Source organism: Herpailurus yagouaroundi, unplaced genomic scaffold (assembly GCF_014898765.1).
Source record: "Herpailurus yagouaroundi ecotype Mexico unplaced genomic scaffold, PumYag 220, whole genome shotgun sequence".
NCBI classification, from domain to species: domain Eukaryota; kingdom Metazoa; phylum Chordata; class Mammalia; order Carnivora; family Felidae; genus Herpailurus; species Herpailurus yagouaroundi.
Window position 1 is genome coordinate 3,737,342 of NW_024412451.1, and position 21,385 is coordinate 3,758,726.

The 21,385-nt window shown below is 48.1% G+C and overlaps 2 protein-coding genes across 4 annotated transcripts in view; one reads left to right on the top strand and one right to left on the bottom strand.

Annotated features, from left to right (window-relative positions):
- Positions 1–12,737, top strand: part of SAE1 (SUMO1 activating enzyme subunit 1) — a 76,185-nt gene extending 63,448 nt beyond the window's left edge. For 2 of the 3 annotated variants that reach the window (XM_040457513.1, XM_040457515.1), the window contains 2 exons: positions 7,300–7,369; positions 11,789–12,737. In XM_040457513.1, the coding sequence (XP_040313447.1) occupies positions 7,300–7,369; positions 11,789–11,881 (163 nt within the window). In that variant the 3' untranslated portion in view covers positions 11,882–12,737. The remainder of the gene's footprint in view (positions 1–7,299; positions 7,370–11,788) is intronic. The other variant, XM_040457514.1, reaches the window with a different exon arrangement.
- A 7,085-nt stretch (positions 12,738–19,822) lies between these two features.
- On the bottom strand, positions 19,823–21,142 carry BBC3 (BCL2 binding component 3). The gene is made up of 2 exons (XM_040457929.1): positions 21,125–21,142; positions 19,823–21,033 (listed from the first exon to the last, which is right to left on the bottom strand). The coding sequence occupies exons 1-2, from the start codon at positions 21,140–21,142 to the stop codon at positions 20,710–20,712; spliced, it is 342 nt and encodes a 113-aa protein (XP_040313863.1). The 3' UTR covers positions 19,823–20,709.
- Between the last annotated feature and the right edge of the window lie 243 nt (positions 21,143–21,385).

Genomic DNA, 21,385 nt, shown 5'->3' on the forward strand with positions numbered 1-21,385 from the left:
TTCCTTCCTTCCTTCCTTCCTTCCTTCCTTCCTTCCTTCCTTCCTTCCTTCCTCTCTTTTTCCTTCCTTCCTTCCTTCAAAAAATTTTTAATGTCTATTTATTTTTGAGAGAGAGAGAGAGAGAGGGAGGGAGGGGCAGAGAGAGAGGGAGACACAGAATCTGAAGCAGCTCCAGGCTCCAAGCTGTCAGCACAGAGCCCAACGTGGGCCTCGAACTCATGAACCCCAAGATCATGACCTGAGCTGAATTTGGACACTTAAGTCGACTGAGTCACTCAAACACCCCTATTTTTTTCACTTTTTAAATAGCAAAATGAGATCACACTTTCCTTACGATAGCCTTATTTTTCCAGCATGTGTTCAACCTGTTTGCGGCAAAAATATGGATCAGTAGCCTCACTTGTACTTCATGTTTCATTGTTTGATAGATAGATGGTTGTTTATATAACCATTAGTTTATTGGTGGGTATTCAGGCTGTTTATAGTTTCTCAGTATTACAAACATTTATGATGAACATTCATAATTTGTGCATGTAATTCAACTTTCGCTGTTTAAAAAGGTTTTTGTTTTTTGTTTTTTTAAGTTTATTTATTTTGAGAGAGAGAACCAACACAGGAGGGGCAGAGAGAGGGAGGGAGGGATGGACAGAGGATCCAAAGCGGGCTCCATGCTGACAGCAGAGTCCCATGCAGGTCTCAAAGTCATGAGCCGCGAGATCATCATGACCTGAGCCAAAGTCCCTGAAAAAAGTTTTTTTTTTTTTTTAATTTATATATATTTTTTAAAGTTCATTTATTTTGAGGGAGAAAGCACGAGTTGGGGAGGGGCAGAGAGGGGGAGAGAGAGAATGAATGAATGAATGAATGAATGTATGTATGTATGTATGTATGTATGTCAAGCTGGCCCTGCACTGTCAGTACAGAGCCCGACATAGGGCCCAAACCCATGAACCGTGAGATCATGACCTGAGCCGAAGTCTGACACTTAACTGACTGAGCCACCCAGGTGCCCCAAAGTACAGCCTTTTTAGGAAGCAGTTTGGAAATGTGCATCAAGAATCCTGTTCTCTCTTTGGTCCAGTAATTCTCCTTGATTTACTTGAGAATATACCTTTAAGAAATAATGTGAGCAAAATTCATGTACAAAAGGTATTCATTATCATATTTAAAAGAAAAAGAACTTGGAACGGCATTAAAGAGTTAATGACACAGATCAATGCAGTGCTGTGTGCAGGTTGAAATGATGTTTATTATAGAGAGTGTCAAGCATACCGAAAAATGGAAAGAATCATCCAGTGGTGAATGCCAATGGACCACTCAGTTGGATTCAGTCGTTAATAATTTGCTTTTACTTTGGCGCGGGGAGGGGGGGGACACTGATGACATGATACTTAAGCTGAATCCTTAAGGACACATCCACGTTCATCAGTTGCTTTCAATTCTGTGTCTCTTTTAATTCAGGAGTTGGCAAACTGTGCTTGCCACCTGTTTTTGTAAATAAAGTTTTATTCCACACCTCCTCATTTATGTATTATCTGTGGTAGCTTTTGTAGTTTTTACAGCTCCGTGACAGCAGACTCGAAGAGTTTAAACAGGGACCATATGGCACATAAAGCCAAAACAATTTACTGTCGAGTACATTACAGAGAAAGTTTTCCAATTCCTAATCTAGAACAGTTTATCCCCCCCCTTTTTTTAAGTTTATTTATTCCTCGTAGAGAGAGGGGGAGAGAGAATCCCAAGCAGGGCCCTACTGCCAGTGCGCAGCTGGACATGGGTGGGGCTTGATCTCAGGAACCGTGAGCTCATGACGTGACTCCAGATCAAGAGTCAGCCGCCTGACTGACTGAGCCACCCAGGCACCAGGCACTCCACACTTTTTTTTTTTTTAAGGAGTCCAGGCCACCCATATTCTGGGTTCTTCTGATTGTTTCTTGACATGATGCTTGTATTTTCTTGTTTAATTTTTATTATTTAGACTTGTTTCCTCAATGGTGTTTTTACAAGAGCATGTGACTTCATCTCAGGATCATGAGTGTGAGCCCCATGTTAGGTGTAGAGATGATGTCAATGAATAAACTTAAAAAATCTTTAAATAATTTATATACAGTAAAATTTATCTTTTGTTAGATAGTAATGTGAGTTGTGTGTGTGTGTTTTGTTTTAAAGTTCCATGAATTCATAGGACGCCTGGGTGGCTCAGTCAGTTATGAGTCCGACTCTTGATTCTGGCTCAGAGATGATCTCGGTTTTGTGAGTTCGAGCCCCATGTCAGGCTCTGCGCTGGTGATGCTTAGCCTGCTTGGGATTCTCTCTTTCTTCCTCTCTCTCTTTCTCTCCCCGCGCCATCCCCCTCCCGCCCCGTCTCCCTGCTCCTCCCTTTCTTGTGCTGTTGCTGTCTCTCTCAAAATAAATAAACTTTTAGTAAATAAAGTTCCGTGAATTTGGAATTCACAGCTCCTGGCTGGCTCTGTCAGTAGAGCACGTGGTCCTTTTTTTTGCAGGGGAGGGAAGGGGTCAGTGGGTGGGGAAAGAATCCCACACAGTCTACACACTGTCAGCACAGAGCCTGACACTGGGCTCACACTCAAGAACCATGAAATCTTGAGCTGAGCCGAAACCAAGAGTTGGATGCTTAACCAGCTGAGCCACCCAGGTGCCCCAGAGCATGCGATTCCTGATCTCAGGGTTGTAAGTTCAAGCCCTACGTTGGGCATAGAGATGATTTAAAAATAAAATCTTAAAGAACAAAAAAAGTTCCATGAATTCTTGCAAAGGTATAGAGTTATGTAGCCACCACAGTCAAGATATAGAAAACTGTCATTACTGTAAAAATTCTCTTGTAGAGTCTTGATAACAGGGCAGCACCTTCCTTCCTGCACCCAGAGATCTGTTCTCTATCCCTGCAGTTCTGCCTTTCCAATAGTGTAACAAATGGAATCTGTTCAGTTCATGTAGCCTTTTGAGTCTGGCCTCTTTGACTTAACTTAATGCACTTAAAATTCATCCATGTTATATGAAGTCGATAACTCATTTCTTATTGCTGAGCAGTAGTCCACTGTATGGATACACCAGTTTGTTCACCAGATGAAGCACATTTGGGTTGTTCCCAGTTTTGGGCAATTAACGACTAAAGCCACTATAAACATTCATGTGTTTTTGTGTGAGCATAAGTTTTTATCTCTCTTGGGTGTGTGTACCTAAGAGTGGAGTTGATGATTCATATGGTAATTCTCTGTTTAACATTTTGAGGACCTGCCAGACTGTCTTCCACGGCAGCCACACCATTTTACCATTCCACCAGCACTTTGTGCGGGTTCCAGTTTCTCCACATCCTTGCCAACAAGTGTTATTGTCTGTTATTTAGCCTTAGTGGGCAATAAATCCTATCTCACTGTTGTTTTGATTTGCATTTCTTTAGTGACTAATTATGTAGAGCATCTCTTCATGGGCTCACTGGCCATTTGTGTATGATCTTCAGCAAAATGTCTGTTCAAATCATTTGACCACTTTTTAATTGGTTTATCTTTTTATTGTTAATCATAATAGTTCTCCGTACACTTTGGATTCAAGTCCTTTATCTGATACATAATTCACAAAAATTTTCTCCTAATCTGTGGATTGTCTTTTCACCCTCTTTGAAGTGAAAAGTATCCTTTGAAGTATAAGTTTTTAATGTTTATGAAATACAGTTATTCTGTTTTTTCTTTTTTTATGTGTGCTTTTGGTATGATACCGTTTAAGAAACCATTGCCTGATCCAAGGTCGTGAAGATTTATTCCTCTGCTTTCTTCTAAGAGTCTTGTAGTTTTAGGGGCACCTGGGTGGCTCAATTAGTTAAGCATCCAACTCTTGATTTTGGCTCAGGGCATGATCTTAACGGTTCTTGAGGTCTAGCCCTGCATGTGACTCTGCTGACAGAGTGGTGACTGTTTGGGATTCTCTTTCTCTCTCACTCTCGAAATAAATAAACATTAAAAACGTTTTGTAATTTTAGCTATTACATTTAGGTCTGTGAGCCATTTTTGAGTCCTCTTTTGTGCATGGTGTGAGGTAGGGGTCCTGCTTAATTCTTTTGCATGTGGAGACCCAGTTGTCCAGTATTGTTTGGTAAAAAGACTTTTTCTTTCTCTATTGAATGGTCTTACCACCCTTGTCAAAAATCAATTGACCATGTATGTATTTCTTTATTTCTGGATCCTCCCGTGTACTTCATGGATCTATGTGTCTGTCCATACAGATACCAGTACCATAGTATTTTGATGACTATACTTGTATAGTTGTGAGTTGCAAAATTGAGACATGAGTTCTTCAGCTTTTTTTTTTTTTTTCAAGATTGTTTTGGCTATTCTGGGTCTCTTCCATTCCTATGTTAATTTTTAGAATGCATTTTTTCATTTCTACAGAAAAGGCAGCTAGATTGGGATTGTGCCAAATATATAGATTAATTTGGGGAGCATTGGCCCCTTAATGATGTTAAGTGTTCTGATTTTTTTTTAAGAGTTTTTTTTAATGTTTGTTTCTTTTTGAGAGAGACAGACAGACAGACAGAGTGTGAGGAGGGGAGGGGAGAGAGAGGGAGACACAGAATCTGAAGCAGGCTCCAGGCTCTGAGCTGTCAGCACAGCGCCCGACACGGGACTCAAACTCACAAACCGTGACCTGAGCCAAAGTCAAAAGTCCAACCGACTGAGCCACCCTGGCGCCCCAAATGTATCAATTCTTGAACGTGGGATAGCTTTCCATTTATTTAGGTCTTTTATGTCTTTCAACAATGTTTTATAGTCTTCAGAATATAAGTTTTACACAACTACTGTTAAGTTATTCCTAAATATTCTATTGTTTTGAAAAAAAATACTGTTGGGTGGTGTATTATAAATGAAAGTCTTCATTTCATTTTCAGAATGTTCATTGCTAATGTATAGAAGTATACGTTTTGTATGTTAATCTTCTGTCTTGCAACCTCATTGAATAAATTTAATAGTTCAAATAGTTTTCTCTGGATACCTTAGTATTCTCTATATAGCAGATCATATTATCTATGAATATGTATTACTTCTTCCTTTCCAATCTGGCTGTCGTGTCTCTTTTTCCTTCCTTAATTGCCTTGGCTGGAACCTCTAGCACAGTGTCAAATAGAAGTGGTAAGAGCAGACATTCTTAGGAAGAAAGCTTTCAGTCTTTCACCATTAAGTATGATGTTAGCTGTGGATTTTTCATAGAAGCCCTTGATCAGACTGAAGACATTTTCTTTCAGTCTTTCACCATTAAATATGATGTTAGCTGTGGATTTTTCATAGCCCTTGATCAGATTGAAGAAACTTCCTTCTGGTCCCAGTTTGTTGCATGTTTTTAGCATGAAGAGGTGCTGGATTTTGTCACATGCTTTTTTTTCTCTCTGTCAGTTGAGATGATCGTGTGTTTATGGTCCCTTTATTCAGTTAATACGCAGTACTAACATTGATTGACTTTGCAGATGTTACACCAACCGTGCTTTCCTGGTTGTAAGTCCCATGTAATCATGGTGTGTAATCCTTTCTGCATGTTGCTGGTTAGGTTTGCTAGCATTTTGCTGATGATAAACTTTTAAGAGAAGAAGGGCAAATATTAAATTGTACAGTATTGAGTGGCTCAGTCGGTTGGGCGGCTGACTTCGGCTCAGGTCATGATCTCGCATTCGGTGGGTTCGAGCCCGGTGTTGGGCTCTGTGCTGACAGCTCAGAGCCTGGAGGCTGCTTCAGATTCTGTGTCTCCTCTTCTGTCTGCCCCTCCCATGCTCATGCTCTGTCTTGCTCTGTCTCGATAATAAACAAACACTAAAAAAATAAATAAATTGTACAGTATCACACAGAGTATAGGTGTAATTTTTTTTTTTTTTTTAAAGAAAACCTATTTCCACATTTGATTGTCTTTGAGTAGTGGGATTATGGATGACTAGTTTTTCTGTGGTATCGTTCTCTATATGTTTTATAGCTCTGTAAAGGACCTTGATGATCTGGAGTCAAAGTTACCGCTGTGGCTGCACAGACGGGAATGCCAGTCCCAGCCAGGCCAGGCCGTGAGGAGATGTGCACCTTCACACACAGTAGGCACGAGTTGAATTGGCAGAGACTTTCTGGAGGGCATTTTGGCACAATGTGTCAGGACCCAGAAATTCTACATTTAGGAATTTGCCATAAGGAATTATTTGGACACCTGTGCCAAGATGTGTGTTGCCATGTGGAACAGAAGTATCAGTCAGTAGATTACAGAGCAGAGTGAATAATATTACTTGGGTTTTTGATTATGTGTGTTTCATACGTGCACTTTGAAAAATCAGGAAGAGTGTGTACCACACTGGGAAGTTTAGAGGTAGTCTCCTGGTGGTGGGGTCCTTAGGGAAGCTCTCCCCTTAACTTCTCTGTGTTCTGCTTTGCTCATTTTAAAAATAGGTTTGTGGGGCACCCGGCTGGCTCAGTTGGTTAAGCATCTGGCTCTTGATTTTGGCTCTCACAGTTTTGGGATTGAGCCCTGCATTGGGCTCCATGCTGACAGTTCAGAACCTGCTTGGAATGCTCTTTCTCCCTCTCTCTGCCCCTCCCCCACTTAGGCTCTCCCACGCACGCGCTCAAACTCTCTCTCTCAAAATAAATAAACTTTTAAAAAGTAAAAATAAAAGAAAAATGCCTTTGTGTTCAGGGCTGAGAACTGGCAGAGCACACCTCCTCTGGGGAGGTGGTAGAAAAGTGTTTTACTGCCTAGGACCTGTGATTTGGAGGGGCAGGTGACAGTATGGGCCAAAATTTGTCTTCTGGATGCCCCATCCCGGTCCGGAAGGGTTGGTATCTATAGGAGGAGTGAAGACTTTCTGTCCCCGTGCTTCAGTTTCAGGCCCCAGATTTCCCATGCCTCCTGCATGTTAACACAGGCCTTCTCCCTGACATTTGTCTGGGAATAGCATATAGGACCCACTGCCCGTTGTGGGTAAGAGGAGAATTGCGAGAATGTGACCGGGGCACCGAAACATCTGATATTTGTTGACCTTATTTTTAGGAAGCACAGATATAGTCTTTCCTTTAACTTAAACAAAAAATGTTGTGAAACAATTCCTGCCTGCCAAGGTTCAGAGGTCTTTCCCAGCTAACCTCCTGGACCAGATTTCATTTTCACGCCTAGGTGTCAGCATTACCATTGCCGTGTGGATGGACTCCTCCTGGTAGGAGATGTTTTCATTCTCGCAAGCCCACTCCTGACCTTTGCCAGATGTCCTACCAGCCTTCCTGTTCCTCAGGGCTCCATTTTATTTGTGTTTTCTTGTAGGTACTGCTTCTCTGAGATGGCCCCCGTGTGTGCAGTGGTTGGAGGGATCCTGGCCCAGGAAATTGTGAAGGTAAAGAGTCCCTGAGGAGCAGATCATTGGTCCACCGTGACCTTGTCAGAGTGCCAACCGAAAGAACCATGACTGCCTTAGAGAACTGCCTGGTTTCTCTGACCCCATTCATCCTTGTTTCGTGCCCTATTTCCTTTCTTCCCTTTTCTACCTTATCCTCCCGCCCATCCCGATGAGCATTCAGCAAATGATCTTTGAGTGTCTGCTCTGTGCTGTGCCCGGAGCTGAGCATAGTGTCTTCAGGTGTACCTGCCACTGTCCCCTGACTGTACTGATTGCTTGCGTGGTGCTTCTGACCCTTGTCACGTATTCTGCTTCTCACAGCTCTGTGAAGTGGTACTGTCATGATCTCCGTGTAAGGGGAGGACATCGAGGCCCGGAGATGGGCCTCCAAGACCTGTGCCCTTAACTTCTACTTCAAGCGGTGTTTCTTTGTCCTCGATCGTGGCATTGGAGCTTCTTGTTAATGCACACGCTACGGGTGTTTACTCAGAAGGGGGCATTCGGTACCAGGGGAGCGTGTGCATGGTGCTGGGAGCCCCATGGAGCTCTGCAGAGGGTGACCTGTGAACACGTTAGGTTTGATGGCACCGTCCCTTTCAGAAGGGAAGTCAACTGGGGTCCCGTAACTGGTAACTAGCACAACGTTTTGAGTCTCTTCTGGAACATTTGGGTTGTCAGAATTCTAGCATATTCCCAAATGCTTTCTTTGGGACTTAGATACTTGCCCAAAGATGTTCACTTTGCCTTTTGTACGTCCTTGACTGCTTCAGTAGATTGGCGGTGATGATTTGTCCTTTTTGTTCTTGGAGTGGAGTCATGCCTCGTTAAATGATTTTCCGAGCCCATTCACACGTCATCTTGGAGCTCGGGAGAGGCGTGTGGAGACCCCACTCTCTACTTTGTCTTGAAGTCAGTACGTCTGCTCTGGACACATTTGACTGAGTCTGATGGTCCTGCCACCGTCTTCTAAAGGCTCTTGCTTCTCTTTCCTGGTCCTTCTCTCTGAACCAAATTCTCTCCTTCAGACCCTCTTGTGTCCTAGGGAGCAGGGCGAGCACCAGGGAGGTAGAGGGAGAAGAGAGGGATGTGATGGCCGCGCCGTTTGCCTTGCTCGTGCCTTCTGGTGAGCCCAGACTGCCGTGAGAATCGTGGTGTGTGCGCCCGGTCGGTTGGTAGGGCTGCCCAGAAGCCCGCGCTGAGGTTGGGAAGCTGCCTATAGACAGACTGGGCGGGAAGGAGGGCGGCGATGGAAGAATCCTAAGGGAACAGACCCGGTTCCGTAGCCTGTTACCGTGACAACACCGCAACAGCGCGTATCGAAGGCCCACCCTGTACCCTCACTCGGACCACGTTCTTCACATGGATGTGCTCATCTCTTCCTCACAGCAACCCTCGGAGGTGGGAACTGGTGCGACCCCCGAGGCACAGAGGAGGAGCCGAGGCGCAGAGAATGGCGGCACCAGGATCCGAGCCCGGGCCGTCTGGCCTCAGAGCCTGTGCCCCTCCCCGCTCGGCCCTTGTGTTTCAGGTGCTGTCCTCATGGACCCGGGACACCGCCTCTGTGTCTTCGGCCACACTTTGTACCCCCCGCCGAGAAGCTGCTCCCTGGGTTTTTCACGTGGGATGGAGATTAGGGGTCGGGGCAGCTGGCCTTGACCCCATTGTTTGCAGTGGCTTCCCTGCGTCCCAGTCCTAACCTCTAATGCAGCCCCCTCCTTCCTGCCTGCTGGGGACAGCTGTTGCCCGCATCTTGTTTCTGTTTATCCCAGACGGCCAGAGTACTCTGCATTCTTGGTTGCTGGGTGTGTTTGGAATCTCCTCCTACCCCCATCTTGCTTGGGAAGCACTTTACCTTTTGCCCCATGTTCACCCCATGGCCTGGTGTCTTGTCCCTGCCACCCCACCCTTACTTAACACAGTATTGCCTTCAGCCAGTTGGCACCAGGGTTCCACAATCTGAGGGCCGCAGACCTTCCCCCCTTCTCTCGTGACGACCATCTGACCACCCATAATAATAAATGTTAGGAGGCGGGGGGCAAACGTAAGTCTCTTCCCTTGGGATCCTCTTCTTTTCTTCCTTCCTGCCATCATTCCAAATACTACATGTTCCGTCCACGTCCCTTGTCCTGTCATGCTTCCCTAGGTGTAAGTCGTCCTTACTTTGTCTCCCGCTGTCCCTGCTAGGCCTCCCTGCCTGCAGTATGGTGGCGGCAGCCATATCGGGCCCCGTTGTATCACCTCCTGTAACTTGAGTTCTAGGGTCTAGAACTTCTAACTGTGGGCCCTTGGGCCCTTCCACCCGGCTGAGTGCCTGGGATCTCCTCACAGTTTGGTGAGAGACCCCCTGGCTCCTGTTCATAATAGCACCTCCCACTTTTTGAGAATTTATTACGGGCCAGACGCATTGCAAGCTTGATCGTGTTTCATGTTCACCAAAAACTATACCAGGCAGGTGCTGGCGATTTGCCATTTTGTATGTGTGCGCAGGGAAGCGAACCTCTGTCTTAACCATGCTTCAGAATCCTCAGTACCTAGCACGATACCTGGCACAGGGGTGGATGCTCTAGGTGGTTTCCGTGGATGGATGGTTGAACAACCACTTGAAGTAGGTATAATTATCCCCATTTTACAGATGAAGAAACAGATTGGGATTAGTGCCCAATTCAGAGAGAAGTTCAAGATATTTCGAGCGTGTTCCTAACCTTGTAAAAAAGGTCCTTTAAGAATGACAGGCATGGTGCTCCTGCCTAGAGGTTTTTGCTTGGATGATGTCCATGTCTTTATAAATTTTTTTTTTCAACGTTTATTTATTTTTGGGACAGAGAGAGACAGAGCATGAACGGGGGAGGGGCAGAGAGAGAGGGAGACACAGAATCGGAAACAGGCTCCAGGCTCCGAGCCATCGGCCCAGAGCCCGACGCGGGGCTCGAACTCACGGACCGCGAGATCGTGACCTGGCTGAAGTCGGACGCTTCACCGACTGCGCCACCCAGGCGCCCCGATGTCCATGTCTTTAAATGGCAGTCCTTTTTGATTAAGAACCTCTGAGAAAACTCATTGACACGTATGAGTCCTTCCTCTAGTACACATGATTCAGCATGTAATTTCAGGAGGGCTAGCCCCATCTTTTTTTTATTTTTTTAAATTTTTTTTTTCAACGTTTATTTATTTTTGCGACAGAGAGAGACAGAACATGAATGGGGGAGGGGCAGAGAGAGAGGGAGACACAGAATCGGAAACAGGCTCCAGGCTCCGGGCCATCAGCCCAGAGCCCGACGCGGGGCTCGAACTCACGGACCGCGAGATCGTGACCTATGGCTAGCCCCATCATTAATGTGCTGTGGGGTCCCCTGGGTGGCTCAGTCGGTTGAGCGTCTGACTTCGGCTCAGGTGATGATCTCACGATTCACGAGTTTGAGCCCCATGTCAGGCTCCGTACTGACAGCTCAGAGCCTGGAGCCTGCTTTGGATTCCGTGTCTCCCTCTCTGTCCCTCCCCAACTCGTGCTCACTCTCTCCCATGCTCGCTCTCTCTCTCTCTCTCTCTCTCTCTCTCTGAAAAGTAAATAAAAACATATTAAAGGTGCTGTGGGGGTGTGGCACCTGGGTGGCTCAGTTGGTTAAGCCTCCAACTTTGGCTCAGGTCATGATCTCACGGTTTGTGGGTTCGAGCCCCATTTTGGGCTCTGTGATGATGGCTCAGAGCCTGGAGCCTGCTTTGGATTCTCTCTCTCTCTCTGCCCCTCCCTACTCATGCTTTGGCTCTGGCTTTCAAAAATAAAACATTAAAAAAATTTTTTTTTTTAATGTGCTGTGTACTTCTGTTAGCCTCGCAAAATAATCACCATTTCCATGGCTAAATAGTACCTCCCAGCCTTTCTGGATCTTAGCCCCGGCCCACCATGCAGAAGATCGCAGGAAACGTGTCTCCTCATAGGAGAGCCGCTTCCGCATCAGTGTGTGGCCCAACAGGTGATGACGGCTGCCGCCTCCACCGTGTCGGGACAAGCTGCCTCCTTTCTCAGTTGGACAGTCATAAATAATTACTGCTGCCCATGGCCAGCAGGCTCCTGCACGTGGAGTGTACTTTCAGGCAGTTGAGGTACATCATCTCTTTTAAGCCTAGGACGGTACAGGTAGTGTTTTCGTCTCACATGGGAAAACGGGGTTCAGCGAGGCTAACTGATTTGTCCAGAGACCCCCAACTGGTAAGGGACAAAGCAGAAGCCTGGCAGGCACAGTAATGTCTCAGACATGGCCCGTTAGCCCCCGGGAAGCAAAATCCACCTCCTTTGAGAGCCAGTGCCCAAACGGCACAGTTTTAGAAGATCTTGTGCTTGAGGTTTTTTTCTTTTTCTCGCCCTGTTATCCGCTTGAAAGCATCTGAGCTGAGCCCTCTTCTTGTTTTTCTCCCCAGGCCCTGTCTCAAAGGGACCCTCCTCACAACAACTTCTTCTTTTTTGACGGCATGAAGGGGAATGGGATTGTGGAGTGCCTTGGCCCCAAGTGAACCGAGATCTGGCGGCCCCGGCGACGCTGGCCTACAGCCTGCCCGCGCCTTCCCGTCCCCTCCCCCCACGAAGGCGGCTCCAGGTGAGGGAAGAGCTGAAGTCTTCGGACCGGTCCAGACCATCTCCTTCCCAGGAGGAGTTGTGCAGACACGCGACTTGCAAGCGCCAGCAGCTGCGAAATGCGGGGCGTAGGGACTGGCCGCCCCCGTCCCAGCACCGTCCAGGGCTGTTCACTGGGCATCGCTTAGGATCCTCTCACCACCTTCTTGGACTTACTCCCCGCCTGATGTCATACAGAGGAGAAGACGATGACTCCAGGTGGGGAGTAAGGCCGGGCCCCGTGAAACACTAGTGGAGCCACAGTCCCAAATGCAGACAGGTGCCCTAGAGCGGAAACGACGTGGCAGGCGGGATGTATTTCCTCCAGAGTCGGAGATCCCGAAAAACAACAGGTGCCATCTGGTGTGCTGTTCTGGAGCTTTAGTTCAGGATTAGTTGGGTTTCAGCCTGGATTTTGGAAGAGAGGAAATGTTACCAAAGTTCCCTCGGGCATTAGGGCGAGACCTTGCAAAGTGAATATTAATGGGAAAACTTGTATTAAAAAGGCAGGTGCCGGGGTCCCAGCCCCTGGGGATTCTGATTTACTGGGGTCCAAGCTAGGATGTGAGAGCCCGTCTTCTCGGAGCCCCCACCCCCGATGCAGCTCAGACCATCCTGGAGGCTGTTGCTTTCGAGGGCCCCGTCAGTCCTTCCTTTCCCCCCTGAATTGCAGCTGTTTGTGTGGTTTTTTATATTTTCTATATTTCCTTGGTTCTTTAAAAAGGAATGATAGAAATAAAGTTATTTGCTTTAGGATTTGTTTTTCTTCCACATTATAAACATCTTCCTGTGACAGGAAGTGATCCTACCAATTGCTTTTTTTAACCTGAAGAAATCTTACTGGATGCTTCGATGTGACTCAGAGATTCCTCCCCTCCATCACCATTCCTGCCACTGTTTTCCTGGGTAATGCATCAAGAATTAGATTGTTCAAATTCTACAGTGCATAGAAGCTTCTGGTTCCACCTGTCCCTTGAATAATTCAGGTCCATAGTGGTTGGTCTCAGTGACAAGAATTACATTTAACGGGAAAGAAGAAAGAAGTAAGAGAGGGGATACTGATGCTGCCTTCTGTTTAGATTCTCTGTGTACCAGGCACCACGCAGACTCACAGTCACAATAGCTTCATTTTATTTTATTTTTTAAAGTTGATTTTGAGAGAGACAAGGGGGGAGCAGCAAAGAGAGGAGAGAGAATCCCAAGCAGACCTTGTGCTGTCACCACAGAGCCTTGATGCGGGGCTTGAACTCAGGAACCATGAGTTCATGGCCCAAGCTGAGAACAAGAGTTGGATACTTAACCTACTGAGCCACCCAGGCGCCCAGCTTCGTTTTAAAGTTCCGTGACACTTCAGTAATGTGCCTCAAGTCCCACAGCTGGTAGAGGTCAGAGCTTTCATTGGTTCAGACACCGGCTTTGTCTTGACTCGGCAGCCTGAGTATGTTCCACTTCTCGTCACCCTCCTTGGGTTTCTCCCTTAAGGTAGAAGTGTGTGAGGTGTGAGTCTGGCCCGTTTGAACAAATCACATCAGCGGCTCCTTTCGTATTTGCGTCCTGCTACGGTGAGAGAACAAAAAAATGGTCTCCCCGGGGAGGGGGAACTCAATTCCCCGACTCTCCTGGTCACCTCTGCCCTTCCCTAGGGGAGGCTAGGGCTGTGTTTCTGGAGGGGCCCCTTTCTGCACCCTGTCAGTGTCAAATCAGGGGCACCAATTATCAGTGTGTGAAAATCCCCTTTCTTGGAAATTTTGAGCTTGGTAATGTGGGGCCTTGGTCACAAGGGGGAGCAGGTGGGTCTGGATGGATAAAAACAAAACTGTCATCCCAGAATCTTTTCTGACGCGTTTCAAGCTTCACCTCTGTACCCCTTGTGGCAGAAATGGAGTCCTCCAGAATGGACCCCTTGGGAATCTAGGGGTGGTGCTGGAAGCTGCCAGCCTCGGGCGAGAAACGTCTTTATTCTCGTATCTTCACATTTCATATTCCCCCATATTACATGATAGTATTACCATAAAAATGGATTTCCCCAAGTCTCCAGGAAGAGCACGATGATTATCCTGTGGTTTCTAATCCCTCCGGCAGATTTCTAGCCTACTTGGGAAGGAGGAGCTAATCTGTAAAAGGTAGGGGCGCCCTGGTGGTTATGTCAGTTGAGCGTCCAACTCTCGATCTTGAGTCAAGTCGTGATCTCACCGTTCAGGAGTTTGAGCCCTGCATCGGGCTTTGTGCTGACAGTGCAGAGCCTGCTTGGGATTCTCTCTCCCTGTCTCTCTCTCTGCTTCTCCCCCGCTCAAAATAAATCAACTTAAATTTTTTTTTAATCTGTAAAGGTAACAAATACTTTCGGGATGCTAGAGTTGCCAAATGAAAGGAAGTGGGCTGACTTCGGGCCTGCCAGGTTTCTCCACTCCACACCCCACTTCTGTTGTTTGTGGTATGTGTAGTAGCCAAACTCTGTTAAGTGCTTAATGTGTCGAAGCCTCAGAACATTCTAGTGGAACAGGTGCTACTCAGAAAAGTAACACATGCAAAGGTAAAAAAGTACAACAATAAAAAAAGCTCTCGGTCCCATCAGAGCCCTACATTCTGTGGTTTCCCTTTGCAGTGCAGACCCCTTTTGTCAGTTTCTGGCGATTTTTTTTTTTTTTTTTTTTTTTTTTTTTTGTAAATCCAAACGTGTCTGTCTGTTGAGGTATGTCCAGTTTGCCCTTTTCAGATGGAGAAATGGAGGCTTAGGTCGCGGTTGGCAGGTCAGAAGAGCCTACTGATAGCTAACCTCCCCACGCTGACTGCCTCCTGCCCTTAACAGCACTTGTACTTTAGCTAAAGTGATCCTCACAGGAACCCCGCGGGGGTGGACGCCCATACTGCAGATGAGGGCACAGCCTCCCCCAAGTAAGGGCCAGAATGTGGGCTGACAGGGAGGCTTCTACGCAGGACACTTAGTAGACACCATCTACTTGCACCGCTGCTTGTCACCGACTCAGGTTTTGCCTTCACGAGGTCCTGAGGCCTAGTGGTCACCTCTGAAAACCATCAGGCAGGCCCGGAGTTGAGGGAGGGCCTTCAGCTCGATCCAGAAGGACAGGCAGGTTTTGCGTTTTTGTACGAAGACATTCAAGCAACACACATGCATGGGGTGAAAAGTTGTCGTTGCCCCCACCCCCTTGCCCACCGCCAAACTCGGGTATTTTTTCATATCTGCCTCCCAGAGGTCACCCCTGGCAGCCTTGGAGAGTGAATCCTTCCAGGTTGGCAGGTTTAAATTTTTTTCTTTAATGTTTATTTTTGAGAACGAGCGCACACAAGTGAGGGAGGGAGAGAGGGAGGCACAGAATCCAAAGCAGGCTCCAGGTTCTGAACTGTCAGCACAGAGCCTGATGCGGGGCTCAAACCCACAAACCTGCAAGATCGTGACCTGAGCTGAAGTCGAACGTGTAATCGATTGAGCCACCCAGGCACCCCCCCCCCCTTTTTTTTTTTCTCTTTTAAATCAGACTGGTAGGTTTAAATGCAGACCCTACCATGTAGCTATGTGACCTTGGACGAGTGACCATTTTGTGGCTCTGTTGCCCCATGTGTCAAATGGGGTAATAGTACATTCCCCTGATATGTGGGAGTTGAATGAATACATTCTTTGAATGGAAATCGCTCTGTGTTAGTTACTGTTACGCACATGTAGAATTAGCTTTTCTTGCATCTTGCTTTCTCTATGTCCTGGAGGTCCTTGTCAGTGCATTGTGCACTGAGTTCCAAAACCACACTGAACCAGAAGCTATTTAATGAGTCTGCTGTTGAGTGACATTGAACTGGTTTCCTTTGGACACGCTTGGGAAAGACTTCCCAAAGTCTGACATCAGGGAGTGTATAAATGCATTTGGGATGTTGATTCCTTCCAAAAGACTAGCATGGTAGCATTTTACATGTCATTTGTTGTTTGGAGAGATCATTTGGGCACGTAGTGCAGAACTTGAAAGGTTTACAAAGACAGACATGCAGTCTTTTTAAGGAAGAAAAAAACAACATAAACAATGAAAAGTAAATCTGTTCCTTCCAGAAGCCACCATTGCAGGGTGGGATTACTGGAGCTGGGTGGGGAGCACCAGTTCAAGTTGGGTATTAGCTTGCTAGAGGGGGCACAGCTCGCCAGTGGCAAAGGTTCAGTCCTGGACCTCATTTGCCAGGCGCTCCGAGTCTCAACTCTGCCAAGTTGCAGGACTTCAGCACCTTGGTTCTGAGAGAAAAGGCCACAGAGGTGACTTTAGGTGTTTCCATTCCCTCTGGAACAAGTGAGCCGCCTTTTGTGTTCCTAGGAGAGCTTTGGACTTTGCTAATAAAGTCTGGCCTTCTCTGACTTTCTCCCTGGACCCCTGACTCTCCATCTAACCTGGAGAGTTAGGATTCCCCACTTCCAGTCCTAAAAAATGATAACTAAGGTCTATTAAAAAGAAAATACAAGGGCACCTGGGTGGCTCAGTCAGTTAAGCATCCGACTCTTGATTTCGGCTTAGGTCATGATCCCGCAGTTCATAGGCTCGAGCCCTGAATCGGGCTTTGCATTGACAGTGGCAGCCTGCTTGGGATTCTCTGTCTCCCTCTCCCTCTGCCCCTCTCCTGCTTGCTCTTTCTCCTCTCAATCTCTCTCTCTCTCTCTCTCTCTCTCTCTCTCTCTCTCTCTCTCTCTCAAAATAAGTAAACATTAAAAAAAAAAAAAAACCACCAGCAGTTCTGCTTATGGTGTGATGCATTAGGTTTCTAACAACCGTCTCCCTGCAGATAACTATACATTCTAGACAAAATACCAAAAACCAAAACAAAACTACTGGAAACCTCAGGATGGCGATTAAAAAGCAGGTGGATTTGGGGGAGGCAGTTGAAAGTTGCAGCAAGAGCCCCCACCACAGTAGTTTTCTGGCGTCTGTGTGTTTGCCTACGGTGTTAACTGAGGGCAGGCCGCGGCCCCTGGCACTGTGCCAGGCAGCTAAAACTCAGGTAGAAAAGCGTCTATCTTACTGGCCTGAAGAAGCAGAGGACAGAACCCCGAATAACCACAGCTACTGGAAAGGAGGGTGCCAGGGAAGGGAAACCCCAAGTTGTATGTATAAATTCAACCCAAGTCTCTTGCTGACCACTGGGCTATGGATGTGTGGGGCCAACTCAGCATAACTGAAGCAAACTGGATTTACACTGTCAGCAACTACAACAGTGTGTGTCTGGGATTTCCAGATCTCCCCAAGACAAGAACATTCACATCCCTTTGGAGGAATATAACAGAATCCAGAATGGCTACAATGTAACAATATCCAGGACACAAGGCAGAATTACCCAATATACATAGAATGAGGGAAATGTGACTCATTTTCAAGGGAAAAGACAAGATGACCAAGAGAACCCAAGTGTTGGGGGGGTGGTGCTTCGCTGGCTCAGAGCACATGACTCTTGATCTCATGGTTGTGAGTTCAAGCCCCACACTGGGCGTGGAGCGGGAGCGTATGTTAAGGAAATTTAAAAAAAGTTGGAATCAACAGACAAGGACTTTAAAGCAGTTGCTACAATGACGCTCATTGAGGTAAAAGAAAAATACATGTACAATGTTGCAAAATAGGAAGTCCCCACAGAGAAAGAAAATGGAAACAACCAAACGGATGTTCTAACACTGAAGATACTATATCAGCAATTTTTAAAATTCACTGGTAGACCTAACAGCAGAAAGGGGTTGAGCGATTTCATGCACTGGAACTACATTCATAGGAATTATCCAGTCTGAAAAAGAGGAAAAGACCTTTTAAATAAAGTCTTGAAAGCAGCCTTACCAAAATCACGTACTACAATCAAGGGAACTGTGATTCAGGCGATCCTGGATTTCTCATCAGAAATGGGAGGCCAGAGATCGGAACGTCGTCAAGGTATGGCAAAGAAACGGTCAACCCCAGGATTCTATAGCCAGTGAAGACCAGCCGTTTTCAGATAAACGGAGACTGAAGAGAACTTGTCACCGGCAAAAACTACACTATACAAAATGTTAATGGAAGTCCTTCAAGTTCAAGCAAAAGTTCTGGCCTTGCCTTGCAGAATCTGTAATGCGTGGAGATGTAAGCTGGAGCTACAAAATGGTGGGAAGGGTGGGACGGACCAGCGGCCTACGCAGTGGCCATCTCTACCGTGTAAGTGAAGTGGTTCAATGCTGACCCTAAACAGACCGAGAAGAGGTAAGGATGTGTGTTTAATCCCTAGAGCAGTACTAAAAGCTGAAGTACCAAGAGAGAAGTCTCAAAGCATTCAAAAAAGCATTCATAAATCCAACAGAAGACAGGAGAGAGGAAAGAGGAACGGAAAGGGAAAGTAAATAAATCGATAGATCCAGTTTGGCCCTATCAATATTTCCACAAACTTGCTGGAAAGAGGAAGGAGTCGGTTGCAGGGGCTGGAAGCATCGGCTGCCACACAGCTGGGTGTGAACACCACCGCCCCTCACCCCACCCCCCTTCCAGGGGCCTCCGGCTCTGCGCACAGGCATTTAAGCACAAGGGACCATCCGGAGAAGAAGACGCACCCAAGTACCCACCACCATTTTGCCACTTGCTTTCCTCGCCATCATTTGTCGTTTGCAGTGTTCTAGTTCATTCCGGCTAAGTGCTGTCTGTTCTGTTGCACGGCTTGAGACCCTTTCAACTGCTGTTGGACACTGTGTCGGATGGTTGGCCAACACATGGACACTTGTGCGCGTCCACTGCTAAGGGAGGACACCCGGGAAGGCGATTGCTGGCATAGATTACGTGCATCCTTTGCTTGACGAGCTGTTGCCAAATCCCTGTCCAAAGTGATGGATCCCGGTTACCTTACCCCGGTCTTTCAGGAGAAGGACCATTTCCCCTGAGTTTCCCCTTTACGGGTGAGGACTCCCCGAAGCACAACCTGTGTCTGGGCCAGTCGTGTAGGAGAGGGCATAGGGAAAGCATTTGGCCAGTTGCCCGTTTTCAGGAAGATAGCGGTAGCAGCCCCGCTAATTAATTACAGGCTTTTTATGCCAGGCCGCGTCTTAGGCTCTAGGGCAGCCGCGTGTAGGTGAAACTTCACTTTGATCTTAGCCTGAGGTGCTCTCCCCGATGTCACCTGCCTTCTTGAGGGTGGGGACAAGGTCCACCTCCTTACCAACACATTTCCCAGGGACTCTTCATGGTGGTGCTTCTGAATAAGTTACAGGTCACTCATTTGCTCGGTAAATATTTTGAGCTTCCAGGACATACTTCCTCCAGCAGGGAAGAAGTGAGAAGAAAGCACCAAAAAAAGATAAAAACAGCCCTGCCTTCAGGATGCCTGGCTGGCTCTCTGGGTGGAGCCTTCAATTCCCGATCTCTGGGTTGGGAGTTCAAGCCCCATGCTGGGTGTCCACATTTCTTTAAAATCCTTAGGGGCGCCCGGGTGACTCAGTCTGTTGAGCGTCTGACTTCAGCTCAGGTCACGATCTCATAGTTGGTGGTGTCGAGCCCAGCATGGGGCTCACTGCCGTCAGCCTGTCCGCGCAGAGCCGGCTTCGGATCCTCTTTCCCCTTCTCTCTGCCCCTCCTCCACTTGCGCTCTCCCCAAAATATTTTTTAAATAATAATAAAGTCTTTAAAAAAAAAACAAAAAAAACACAACCCTGCCCTCCATGAGGCTTTGCTTTTGATGGGGATGCGTGAAGACTGGGTACATACTGTGGCACCTGTGCTGTTGAGTCTCACTTCGGATACAGCTAGACAGACCGATGTGCTCCATGGACCCCCTCTCCCACCTCCTCCCACATAGGGGTCACAGAGGCTTGGACCAGAGCATGCAGGGGAGAAAGAAAGCAGAAAGCATTCACTGTTCCAATCTGATTTTATTGAAAAGGAAACATACAAAAATCATGTACAAAAAAAATTAACCAAACATGTACAGAAAATTCATTCCAGTATCTACAGCAGCGCATATACAGTATTTTACAGGCTGGGCCATCCCTCCCCACTCCCAGACTCCTCCCTCTTCTGCGATTTCCCCCCCTCCCTGACTCCCCTGTCTTCCCCCCAGCGCTTCGCCCTGGGGACTAAGGCTGGGGCGGTTTCCGCCAAAATATCCCACCCCCCCAATGAATGCCAGTGGTCACACGTGCTCTCTCTAAACCTATGCAATGGGATTGATGGGGGCGGGGGGTGGTCACGGGCAGAGCACAGGATTCACAGTCTGGGCCCCTCCTGGCCACCCCCCAGATGAAGGTGAGGCAGGCATGCCCACCACCCGCCGGCTGGCTCAGGGAAGATGGCTGGGCGCTGGGCTGGGGCAGCCAATCAGACCCACCCCGTCCTCTGGCTCCAGGAGGCTAGTGGTCACGTTTGGCTCATTTGCTCTTCACGGGCCCCCTCCCCAGGAGGAGGGGGGGAAGCACCAGGGGCCTGAGGCCAGGCCCAAAGTGAAGGGGCACTGGGAGGGAGACTCCCCCAGTGTCACCCCTGCAGCTGGAACGGGCAGCCAGCACCAGCAGCCTTTCCTGAGATGGTGGTGGGCGGCAGAGGCGGGCGGCTCTGTCCCCACCCTCTCCGTCACCGCCGCCTTCAGACGCTCAGTCCGTCAGCCCTCTCTCCCCTGGCTTCTCCGCCAGGGACCCAGGAGTCCACATCTCCGTCAGCGCACCCAGGCCAGGCCCGGGGCTGGGGCTGGAGTGGCTGCCCTGGCCCGCCCCTGGGACAGGCAGGGCTGGTAGTCCGGTATGCTACATGGTGCAGAAAAAGTCCCCCGCGCTGGCCAGGGCATCAGGAGGTGGGAGGGTCCTGCCCCCCAAGTCCCCGACGTCCACCGGGCGGGTGCAGGCACCTAATTGGGCTCCATCTCCGGGGCCCCGCGGGCCCTGGGTAAGGGCAGGAGTCCCATGATGAGATTGTACAGGACCCTCCAGGGTGAGGGGCGGTGTCGCTGCTGCTCCTCTTGTCTCTAGGGAGAGAGAGAGAAGAGGACGTTGGAGCGGGCTAGTTGGCAGGGGCGTTGGGTGGTTAGGCCCAAGGGCAGCGAGCGGGAGAGGCACAGTCCTAAGAGCGAACTAGTCTGAACCAACCCTCAGAGCCTAGGTACTCTTGTCGTTAATTGGGCCCAAGTCCCAGTTCCTCGACCACCTGGGCTCATGTCGTCACCTCAAGGGACGACGGCATCCTCGTCTAGAGCAGAACAGGATGGAGAGGATGCAGACAAGACAGAATGCTCTCAGCACAGTGCTTGCTTGGAGCAGGGGTGCCCCTCGTCTCCAGTTTCCAGAAAGTCACCAAAGTCAGCCAAGGCTGGGGGTGGGGGAGGCGGCAGGGGAGTCTGGATGGCAGCCTGTCCCGCCCTCCCCTCAAAGGTTGGCAAGTGGGAGAGAAGGGAGCAGGGAACCCACGGTCTCAGCAATTCTATTT